Raw genomic sequence first — 12,358 nt, 5'->3', positions numbered from 1 at the left:
ATGAAGAGAACACAGTTTTTTTTTTAGTTGTTGTTTTTTTTTTTACTTTTGCCATTAAAAACAAAAATCAGTTTTTCAGATCTTTGTCAATACACTGATTTATTGATTTAAAAAACAATCAACGTTCATCTGTAGAAAGGCGCTGGTGAAGAGGGCTGCAGAAGACCTCCTGCCCTCAATGTATAGCTGCTAACTCCTGTTGCTCTCTTCTGCCAACATCCTTGTTTACACAATGTTAAAAGGTCACATGAAAAATGCATGAATGTGGCTTGAGGATCTCGCCATTCGTGCATGTGGAAGTGAGTACACAGTCTTAGAAGGATCTCAAAAGGTTTTCACAAGCAGTTGCTTCCTTCCTGAAGGGGAAAAAAAAAAAAGGTTATTTTTCAGAGGCTCACACGAAAGCTACTCCGGCTAATGTGTTTTTACCAATGAATCGCGTTTCTGCGCCAAAACATTTACTTTAAATTACCCTGACCTGTGGGAAGTTAAATGGGGCTTATGCTTCGAAATTCTATGTGTCTTTATGTTCGACAAATTGAAGGTGGGAGTTTGTTTATCATTCCTATTCAGTAGCTGTCGTTGCTTGAGGTTGAATGAGGTGAAAAAGAAAGAACAGAAAAAAAAAAAAAAAGAGTGTTTGCTGCTCACTATCCTCACACTACACCTCAGTGGTGGCTCGGATTGTAATTCAGCTGAAGCTGAAGAACCAAAAGCATGAACACAACCTGTTTTCTGTTTGGTCAGAAAATTACTATGCAACTGTGTATATTTTTGCTGTCACTTGACAAACTTATTACAAAAACAAATCTATGTAAAGATGCATGAATCCAATTAAATCTGTTGGTATTTTAATGCTGCTTCTCATATGGAAGCCTTGTGTGGCATATATGTCTAATTGTGCAACCATTTTTCTGTCCCTTGTCCTCCAGCGGCCGTGTGAAGCCGCTGCTCGGCCGGTTCAGCGAGCTTGAAGCCCTGCTGTCTAACATGAGCATTAAGCCAGGCAGCATTGATGCCGTCCTGTTGGACGCTGGCTGTTCCTCCATGCAGATGGATCAGGCGGAGAGAGGCTTCGCCCTCAGCAAGGATGGTCCCTTGGATATGAGAATGGACGGCGAGAGGTAAGAGACGGGCTTCACACAGCTGCTGGAGTGTTTGCAGGTGCTGGATGTATAATCAGAGCCACTGGTGCAACAATGTGCAATAATGAGTGAGTCAACAACAAAGCAGCTGCGAAGAAATCATGCACACGGGTTAATATCTTTATTTTCTTATCACACAACCTACGTAATGAGATGTACGACTGTTTGCATCTATAGGAAATAAAAAGGAAAAAGTCAGATGCTTTCAAATTGAAATATTCAAATATAGTCTGCAAACGTTGCACCTGTTATACTTCTGGTTTTTGCACTGAAGCTCATTTTATAATTTTTTTTAAATTTTTCAAGCGCTCCGACAGTAACTTCATCAATGAAATTGTGTTTTAAGATTTGAATTGAAAGTTTTACCATCGTGAATTCTTTGCAAACAATGACCGCCCCTCTGAAAGTCTGGCTCCTCCCACAAGAGGCACATGTCATGTTTCAGATCAAGAGTTATAATCATTTCAAGAAGAAAATGAGGACATTGAGCATTCAACGGCAGTAACACATTTCTAAAAAGTAAATACGGTGACAACACTAGACTGAAGAATCAGCACTGCAGGAGTATTTTCAACCAGTTAGGTAATTAGTAATAGGTTAGTCACGACTGAGTATGGAAATATTATTTTAGAAGGGCTAAAGTTCACCAGCCTGTTAAAAAAAAAAAAAAATGTTCAAAATGATTGTAGATAAATGCTCCCTAATTAAAAATCTGAAGATAGAAAGAAAAAAATCAAACCACTTAAAGTATGCAAAATATCAATAAAAACTTTTAAAATATCTGGCAAAATCTCTGTGCAGGGGCAAGGCTGGAGAACACAGCAGCCTTCATTATTTCAAGAGAAAACTGGTTATGTGTTGGATTTGACAAAATAATGAAGTTTCTTTCAGTTTAAATATAGTTTCGAGCCTCATTTTTGTGCCTGTTCCCATTTTAGTAGCAAATGAGGAAACACGATGCCACATGTTGAACAAATGTAGTTTGTAACCATCGGATTGGAATGGTCATAGAAAACATGTAAGTTTGACAACAAAGACAGAACCTCTGTCTTATTTCATGTCAACCCTGCTTTTCCATTCATATCATCCATCTATTTATGTCAATGACATCTCAGCCAGCTTAACAGCAAAACAGAAACTTCCTTACGTGTTCATAGTTATGACGTAATTCAGATTGCCACATTAAGACTTTTTTTAGCATGTTGTGTAAAGTGGAACATCAGGACAAAAAGATGGCTTCTTTAAAAGTGTGAATATACATGTAAATAACTGAAGACCCTTGCTACAAAAAGGAGGAACGTAATATTTTCATAAAAGATAAACATCATCAGGGCTTTACGTTTGGACCGGGTTTAGTTTCAGTCACATCAGTGACCAACTGCATAATATTCAGAGCGGCGCAACATTTGCAGCAGAGAAACAGCCCTGCACTCTCATGGACTTGAAGTTTGGCCACTCGGGCAGCTGGAACTGAGACTTTTAGCAACAGATTCCTTTACGTTTTGAGGTGTTGCCTACATGGGACCCTGTGCCTCGGTGACCCTTGCTCACCCATGATGCCGTTTCACTCACACCCTTTAGGACAAAATGTTCTCTTGCTGTCATGTATGTCCATTAACATTAACAGAAGCCATAATGACAAAAGCCGTTCTTACTGACTTCATGTGTTGTAAAATTATGGCTATAGGTGGATTTTCTGGCTTTGGTTGTCTCCGTAACTGTCTAGATTATTCACATTTATAAACATGCTCGAAAAAAAAAATCTCATTTTGAATGATTCTGCTCTGAATTGTACAATTTTGCCCACATTTGACTCTGTTCCACTTCTGTGGGGTTTTTTTGTTTCTGCAAACCAGTGTTGAGCAAACAGCCTCACAGTCAAAATAACATTCATGGATCATTTTTCATGCCATTATTTTTATTTAAAAAAAAAAAACACTCCAATGCTGATCATTAAAATGCAACATCTTAATCTAAAACATGATTGAAGACACAAATGTATTGTAAGTCCAGCTTGATGTTATCATATAGTAATATGCAGACATGTGATGCGTTTTCAGTGTTTCCAGTGATAAATTTAAATCACTTGACAATGTCAGTATAATGTGCAAAGCAGCCAGATAAGATAACTCATTTATGAGCAGTTGCACAACCTGCGTCGCTCCTCTCCTTCTCTCACAATCATTCTATTCATAACCGTCAGCCATAAAGGTTTTCAGCTGTATCTCAGAGTTGTCAGGATTCGCCACTGTCAGCAAGGACATGACGTCAAGCAGCTTAATTGGGCTTCTCTTTGTGCGTAGGTACCCCGACATGCCCCGCGCTGCTGACGTTGTGAATACCTTAGATCAACAGGCTCTCGCATCCATCCTCGCCGCATACGGGGAAGAGAGACACGCCAGGAAAATAGCTTCAGCCATTGTGGAGGCACGCCGTGTCAACCCCATCACCCGGACGCAGCAGCTGGCCAGCGTGGTGGCAGGTAGCTCGGCACTACCCTGATTAATTCCCCGCAGCTTTCAGGAGGCTGTAAGGGAAAATAAAACACGAGTGCGGTTATTAAGGCTGTCTCCCGGTGGGACATGTGTGTCTCAGAAAATTACGTGCTTTGTGATCTCAGTCATCATCCTCTCCTCCTCCTCCTCCTCCCCCCCCCTGGTTTGGGTGTCTTTCTTCCACACCTGCCTTCGAGATGAGAGACACAGATGAGACACAGACAGAGACGGAGGTGTCTGAAGCAGAATGTGGCTAATGCCTTGAAAACAGTATGGCACATGCAGTCACTCGTCTCTCTGACTCCACACGGCTTCTCTTTTTTTTTTTTTTCTTTCCCTCTTCTTCTTTTTTACCTGACACAAACACAAACACCCACACACACGCACGACACGACACACTCATGCGTGAAACGGAGGACGGATTATTTGTCTTTGCAGATTGTTTTCTTCGTTGTTCTTGAAGATTTATGACTCCCGGATTGTGCTGCTGAATGAGTGAGACGTGTTTGCAACAGTTGCCGCACCGAGCGGCGTTTGCGTCAGTGTCACCCTGGGAGAACAGGTGTGAGTAAGAGCAGCTGTTTGATCTTTTTTGAAGAGCAAAGCCAGTCGCCACCAATGTTGATTCAGAACAATCCAAGAGGTCTTGATTCGAGAAAGTTCCAGAGGGAGATCTGTGACCAACTGCAGCACTGGCAGGGAAAATATACAGGGGAGTGTGTGTGTGTGTGTGTGTGTGTGTGTGTGTGTGTGTGTGTGTGTGTGTGTGTGTGTGTGTGTGTGTGTGTGTGTGTGTGTGTGTGTGTGTGTGTGTGTGTGTGTGTGTGTGTGTGTGTGTGTGTGTGTGTGTGTGTGTGTGTGGTATTGAGACATTACAAAAAGAGCCCTTTTGGGTTGTTTTTTTTTCCTTTCTCATATTTTTGAATAAAACCGAGTGAAGAAGAAGTGATGCAGCAGACGAGGTATGATTTCAACTGGATTTTTTTGCACAGATAACGAAAACTTTTGCATTCGCTCGTACTCAGAAGCACCATTTCATGAACGAGTTCACAAAATGGGGATTCATGGAAACAATCACAGGTTGTACAGTGATCGTATGCACAGCATACACATGTTCCACACCAGCTGTGCACTGCAGCTATCTCCACTGTCGATACGGTGGGGGGGTGAAAAGTGGAGGAAAGTCTTAAAAAGAACAAATTAAACACCTTTTGAACCTGTGGCGCTTGTATCAAGTTAAATTTACTAATTTTGGAGAACCGGGGAACATGATCAACTGTTCTTAAAGCAGCGTGATGCTAGGAAACGAATCCGTGCTGCACTGTGGTAATGCCTTATTGGCAGCTCTACCATATATATAACTATTGATCTATTACAGCTTGTCCATAATTCAGCCGTGAAAGTAAGAACGTAAACAGGAAGGAGAGAGTATAAAACACCTGCTTTAGCATCCTTGCAATGGCTGCCTGGCTCATTTAAGGATTTATAGCATTATTTTAACTGCTTATAAATCTCCCCATGGATTAGTCCTCTCATAAACTTCTAATTGAATATATATTAATCCCTACTTAAAAAAAAAAAAATCTTCAAATGCTGTTTTGTTGGATGTTCCTGTGATAAATCATAAACAGAATGAAACAGTGCGATGCAGCTTTCTGTTATGACCTAAAAAAGGAAAAGCAGCTAAAAACCTTTAATTTGAAGACTCTTCTTTCTCTTTTTACCTTTGAACTGTTTTTACCGTAGCTGTTTATGTGTATTTGTTGATTTTAATTTCTATATTAGAGAATCAGTCAAACATGTTGAATCTACCAGGATAATATAAACCTGTAAACCTACGTATTCTGACTTACGATTGAAAATAGAAAAAGCAAATCACAGTCGAAACCTGTAGCTGGTGGGAAAAACAAAACAAAACAAAACTGCTCTTTAACTTTATTTTAATCTGAATAGTATATTGGTAAAAGTATTGGGAATTGCTGAAAACCCAAAGGGAATGGGTCTACGGCTGCACAGAATGTCGTTCATGCTCATATGAGATTGTTCATGTGCCTCTTAAAAATAAGTAGTACTGTGTAGAATATTACATTAATTAGCTCTCCGTTTACATGCCGAAGTTACAGTAAACTATTACATTTTCTCTCTAAAAGATCCTCGCTTGGATGCTGGAGGTCCTGATTTAGGAGCGAGTCTTGATAAATTAAAATTTAACTAGAAGAGTCTGAGTGCTGAACTGACGCGACCCGATCAGCTGGTGGCTTTGCAAAGACCTGCAGAGACACCCGTCCATCTGTGACAATTCAGCGGCGTTACAGCGCGATGCTTCTTTTGTTTCGAAACATTCCTTGGCTGAGTGCGAATGGCAGATTCACACCAAAACCAGTTTTAATACCAGCTCGCAGGAAAACAATAATTCAATAAGAGTAAACCTTGACTGTAGCCTGGTCACCGGGTCAAACAGCGGATTTAGGGTCAGTGCCATTCACATGTGGGAATTTCTCACTGAAATGCTTTCTCAGCTTGTGTTGTGTTGGTTTTCTTTGTCAGCACACTCTGTGTTTAAACAGGTACATAATGAGGATAATATTGTCTGAATAGTACACTTGAAGCTGAGATATTCTCTTGATTAGACAGTTGAACAACAGCAGCAGTGATTTGGAGCCTTTGGACTGGAGCTGGCCTGTTGATGCTGGATGATTCACGAGCGCTCGGAGCAGCTGGGGCTCAGTTTGTAAAGCGGGTCGTCTCCTAATGTTTGATCCCCCCCATCAAGACGGCGAAGCACAGTTAGGTCTCCATGGAGCTCGATCACCTTGGATGGCGGTCTGCACCTCCGCTGTGTGTGAACGGGTTAATACTGGCCGTGGAAAAGCACGTTTACCATTTACAGTGTTTATTACAGAACAGATAACGTGACATTCTGCAGCTTTATGTGTAATTATTCTTGAATTAATTTTTAAGTTTAAACTGGACCGACTTTTCATTATTACCCTAAGTTTGTCATCATTCTGTTTAATCTTTTTGTTTCAGACAGAATTGCTGATTATATAAAGAACCTCAAAAACTCTCCATGAACTCTGTTAATTAGGCATGACTTCTTTTCTTTTTTTTTCTTTTTTTTTTTTAATGTTGAGCAACAAATGAGACATCAGAGCCTGTGTTTTGAGTTAGACAAGTTGAATTGATGATCACAAATGCTGAGCAGGTGTTTCATGAACATAGATGATTCTTCAAACAGAACACAAGCTTGCTTTGTGGGGCAGTTTCTAGAAACTCGCGAGTGGCGAGTGCCAAGAACACGCAAACTCCACGAGGGTTCAAACAAGGTGTCCTCCTGCAGGGAGATGACAGTGGACCGCGGGTTTGGAGTCTTGATTGTACTGATATTGCCTTTCTTGTCATCTTGCGTGCTGTTGATCAGGAGTTTAGATTCCTAATCTACCAACAGCATGCTGAGAAATGAGACGCAACACAAATGACCCATGCGATGTTAAATCTGCATTGTGTTGCTGTTCTTTTTAAATAACCGGAATCTCCTTTATGTCCACGTCTTAATCTCGCCTCTTCTCCGTGGATCAGTCTGCAGGACCTTTGAAAGATGAATTAGAGCGAGAGCAGAGGGCTCGGGGAGACCAGACCTGGGCTGGTCCTCGCTGTGCAGGCATTGTATTGATTGCAGTGTGACTCACACCTTGGGCTGTTCAGTGTAGGAGGGGAGAAATGCCACATCACTCGCCTCTCCATTTAGTGCAGCCTCTCTCTGGGTCCGTGTGAGTGTCAAATCGTCTCCTGTTTGATACGTTTGTGTTGGTGGACCCCATAAAACGTAAACCTGTTTCCTTCATGCACAACTAACTCCTAATCCAGGTCTGGTTCCAGCCTCAGCACCGGTGGTTTTAACTAAATTCTGGTTCTTTCCTTTTGAAATTGTGGAGTTTTCCCCCCCCCTCGCTCCACGTATCTGCTCTGACTGATGCATTTGTCTGCCTGGCACATTGATTCTCATAGATGCACATGTGCATCGGAGACAGGCCTCTCCCCTGGTCCAAAGACGCCATAAAGGTGAAAAGAATGACATGAAAAATTGTCTACAGGTGTAAATCATTCACAAGTATTAAAAAAAAAAAAAGAAGAAGAAGCCAATGGTGGGGAGACAAGCTGACACACTTATTCTTTATTATAAAAACCAGATGATGAATTGGGGTCCAAGCAGAGAGCAATATCTGAATCAACCACAGTATTTGGAAGAGTAATTCTAGCTGGGATGGAGGTGATTTTACGCTACGATTCAACTTGATCTTGGCGTTCTGTGAACTTCGGAGATCAAGAAAGGCATTTGGCGCCTCTTTACTTGGGTATTTTAGTGACACATGAGCCATATCAACACCATCTCCACCCTCCATCTGCTCCACACGGAGCCTCTGATGGACCCATCGCTGAGCATTGCCGCTCTGCTCACTGCGCCTTGTGGATATTTTCGCTAAGTTGTTTTTTTTTTTTCAACTTTATGATTTCACTCGTATTGGCCACTGTTCCCAAGCAGAAGATGCTTGCTTGATGTTTTCATCCAGAAGGCTGTTTTTCTTCTGACCATTGAAATCACCAGGTGTAGCAACTCTGTCTCTCTCCGTGAGTCCTCCTCCGACACAAAACTGACGTCGCCCGTCATAGATTTAAACCCCAGCTGCTGGCTGGAAGGGGGTATCAATGATTATTAGTCACAGGTGTTGCTCCTTACCTCTCCCCCACGGCTTCCCTGAGGTCTGCTTCATGCCCTCCTCCCCCACCGCTGAGCCCCACGGCCACACCAGGCTTCTCCAACCTTCTTTTCACACATTGATCACACCTGTTTGCTCTGAAGGTCATAGAGCATAGGACTCATCAGGCTTCATGAGAGTTTTGACCGTCACAAGAATGAAGGTGTAGATTAGCTGTATAGAAACTGGTAAGTGGTGCGGCAGGAACCCACTTCATCCGTAGATTTTTTTTTTTTTTTTTTTTTTTTTCTGGTTCAGAAGAAATTGTGTCTTTACTGTGTAGATCGGTGACGTTGACACGACGTTTCTTTTCCTTGACAAGGATGTAACTGGACAGACGAACATATTCTTGATTAGTATCCCAATCACATGGCTCTCCTGATTTTAAAGTTGATGCTTATGGGTGACTGCATAAAAAGAGGAAAGGTACAAAGTTACGTTCACAATTTTACTTGGTTTGACAAAAGCCGTTGTTACCCACCACCCCACTCACTGATACTGTAGGTTTTAATGCTCTGTGAACCTCCTGGGAAAATGAGTTAATGTGTATGTTTTAATTTTTAAAAAGAAAGAATTTCTGTCTTTCTGTTGAAATTATTCTTGGTTTGATTTTTTTTAAAATTCACTCTTATGTTAATACGAAAGGCAGATGGATCCAAAGAATCCCGTGGATAAAATAAACAGCATCAAAACATCGAAAAGACATTGAAAAGCTGAATGTAACACAATACCCAATTAAATTAAATACCGAAGAAGTCTTGAAGAAGGATGAGGACGGACAGAGGTGTCGACCTGAATATTTTGTCAATGGGGAAAAGAATTGTGGAGAACCTGGCTCATGGACTCTAAAAACAGTGATAGCTCGCCCTTCTGCAGCAAAATGTTTTCAAAATTAGATTATAAATCAAATAGAAAAAGACAAAATAACTGGAAAAACACCAAGTCAGATTTATTTTTTTGTACACACAGTCATCCATCCATCCATCCGTCTTCTGTAGGTGCTGGATATGTAAGCTGACGACGGAGTACCACTGACTCTTGGTGAAGGATAGATGCAGGAATAAGGAATAGGTGAGGCGGGACCCCTCACTGTCTCAGGCTCTGAGGTTGGTTTTAAGCTGGAGCTGAACGATGGTGAAAACAGATTTTATCAGTCTGACACTGAGATGCCAGCAGGCAGAGAAACACTTTCTTAGACTTTGGTTTGAAGTAAGATCAGATTACTAATATGCTGGTTACTTCAGTCAAGGTTCGAAAGACCCGAAAGATGTAGCTTTCAACAAATTAATAGCAAATATGTCCAAAAACATGCTTTGTAGAATATCAAACACTTGAAATGGATTTGCTGTGCCAATCTTTCATTTTCTTGGGGTTTTTTTTTTTTTTTTTTATGACTCACTGTTTCAGAGCTTTCTGTTTCTCTGATTCTGGCCACTGGTGAAGCGACTGAGTGTTTCCTGTCTGAGTCAGGCTGTTTTAACCTCTGACCCTGTGAGGGACGTGGTTCTGAAAGCCCACTTCCCTCTGAGTGGAGAGCCTCCGGGAAGTTCTCAGTCTAGCGGAGTACTTCAGTAATTTAACATCAGCCTCGACGACTTCCTTGCTATTGCTTTGTAAATTCTTATAATAAAATGTTTAAACATTTTAATTTTTTTTTTAAATTGTATCAAAAATATGCAGTTTGAACAATAATACAAAATTCTGTCACAGTATGATCCAATACATTGCACTTATCTGTTGCTGGTTCTCATTTTCAGGGTCGTTCCCCGCCGCCGTCGTCCATGCCCGTAGAGACCGGCTCCACCGGCCCGCCCACGTGGCCACCAAGACTTTCCAGGCTCTGCGTATCTTTGTGAACGACGAGCTGAACGAGCTGCACGCGGGACTCCGCGCCGCCCGGACGCTGCTGAAACCCGCAGGCCGCCTCTGCGTGATCACCTTCCACTCACTGGAAGACAGACTGGTCAAGCGTTTTCTGCAGGGAGAGGACTTATCTAATTTGGAGCAGGACCACTTCAGCCCAAGAAAGCACGCCTCCAGGAAGGATAAGAAGCTGGCAGGTGATGAAAGGGGCGGTGGAAACGCCGTCTGGGTTCCACTTCGCAGGAAAGTGATCATCCCTGAAAAGGAAGACGTGAGAGAGAACCCCCGAGGACGCTCGGCCAAACTCAGGGCCGCCGCGCTCAGACACTGACTGAGCAACGGCAATTACACCAAGACTCAGTTTGAGCTTTAGCAATTTTTATTTTTTCAACCAAAATTATCCACTTGGATTCTCTGCAGGACAATACCTCAGATTGACTTGACCAAAATGAAGCCAGTGAGAATGTCTGTTCGGCACTGGATTCTTCTGCTGGCAGGTTTTTACACTGTAAAGAAGCAAGACAGACGTGAATCTGTCCTCTGGCTGCATTTGAAGTTCACTGGGTTTTTTTTTTTTTTTTTGTAGTGTTTTGAGTTTGATTCGTGTCAACAGAAACTGTCACAGCACTGAAAACCAAACTTTTCTAAGAGGCCTAAACATTTGAATGTAGGACCTAAAAGTAGCTTCATAGATCTGTGATTTTTCTGAGACCTTCCAGAGAAGCCACGCAGCGCTGCACACACCCGCTCTGACATTACTCCTCTTTATATTGGCATTCGTTGGTTTTGGGGCTTTCACACCAGCATCGAAGCCGACTGTCAGTCTCGTGGTTCAGTCACTAGAGCCAACAGAACGCGTTTCCTCTGGATCTTCCCGAGCAGCTGGCACTTCACAGGAGGAGGAGGCAGGTGAAGGCGTGTCAAGAACTTCTGGATACTTCTGAGGCGGAGAGCCACGACTGTTCCCACACAACCTAGAACTTTAACATCTTGTCGCCTCTATTTTTCAGACTTGAGTCTTTATTGATTCTAACCTTGATCTAACCACACAAAGATGACAAGTCTCCATAATGTGTGCGGAATCAAGCATCGTCCGAGTTTTTTTTTATTATTTTTTTTCATTTTCAGTCGAGTCCAGCTGTAGATCAATCAGAATAATGCAACAGCATTTTTTAAATAACTATTACTGAAGTCACTACCATGTAAATCTGTCGACCTACCACAATTTTTTCATGTATCGATTCATTCGCTGAGCACTGCTGGACTGTTGACGCATGATTTGGTTTTATACGCAGTTCCCGAAGGTCAAGATGAAGCTTCCATCCTTGTCACGTGAAGACGGTTTATCCTTGGTTTATGCCTGTAGAGAAACATTTCGCTGCAGCGTCTTGCAGGATGAGTTTGTTTTATCGCCGCTCCGTCAGGTTCTGCTCACTTGCTGCTGCCTGTGAGTGACGCACACACACACCGACAAACACAGGTGTACCTTCACACAATGGCGCAAGAGCTCTGCATAGAAATGTAGAAACCAAGCTTAACCTGTTTAAAGTGAAAGGAGAGTCATGACAGCGAGGACGAAATCACACGAATGTTGGTCAAATTTTAAGGTTTCACCTGAAAAAAAAGTGATTTTTTATGTCTTTTTTTTAATTAAAAATGGAGTGATTTCCTTGGTCTTTGTGTTGTTTACTTTTCACATAATAAAATGTGCTCACTGTTGCATTCACATCCTCACTGGTTCCACTGAAAGAACGGCGAATCTTCTTCCATCCCTTACACGTGCGCTCTTCACGCCAGCGCTGGAGTGCATGTGAGGTGGTTGTTTCGACTCCCCGTCGCAGAAGACAAACCGAAAGCCCCACGTTGTGTCATTGACGTACGCATCTTCATTGAACCTCCCCTGATGAGCAGCCGAAGCCAAACCTCTACTGTACCTTGTGAATCAGTGATGCCACTAAATACTGAATGACGCAAGTGTCGGGAGCGGTGCTGAATGAACTGGCTGCTTGTTCCTGAGCATTCTCTCACCTTCAACTGTAAGCAGATGAGCTGTTTTGATCTTTACTATTTGACTTTGACTAATTGTAATTGCTCCATC

At 42.2% G+C, this 12,358-nt stretch overlaps 1 protein-coding gene across 1 annotated transcript in view; it reads left to right on the top strand.

Annotated features, from left to right (window-relative positions):
- mettl15 (methyltransferase 15, mitochondrial 12S rRNA N4-cytidine) overlaps positions 1–11,851 on the top strand; it is a 51,862-nt gene extending 40,011 nt beyond the window's left edge. Inside the window, exons 4-6 of the mRNA XM_030094776.1 lie at positions 933–1,124; positions 3,449–3,627; positions 10,155–11,851. Coding sequence (XP_029950636.1) covers positions 933–1,124; positions 3,449–3,627; positions 10,155–10,591 — 808 coding nt within the window. The 3' untranslated portion in view covers positions 10,592–11,851. The remainder of the gene's footprint in view (positions 1–932; positions 1,125–3,448; positions 3,628–10,154) is intronic.
- Positions 11,852–12,358: the final 507 nt, after the last annotated feature.

Source organism: Salarias fasciatus, chromosome 1, assembly GCF_902148845.1.
Source record: "Salarias fasciatus chromosome 1, fSalaFa1.1, whole genome shotgun sequence".
Classification (NCBI taxonomy): Eukaryota; Metazoa; Chordata; class Actinopteri; order Blenniiformes; family Blenniidae; genus Salarias; species Salarias fasciatus.
This window is presented reverse-complemented; position numbering and strand designations above follow the sequence as displayed.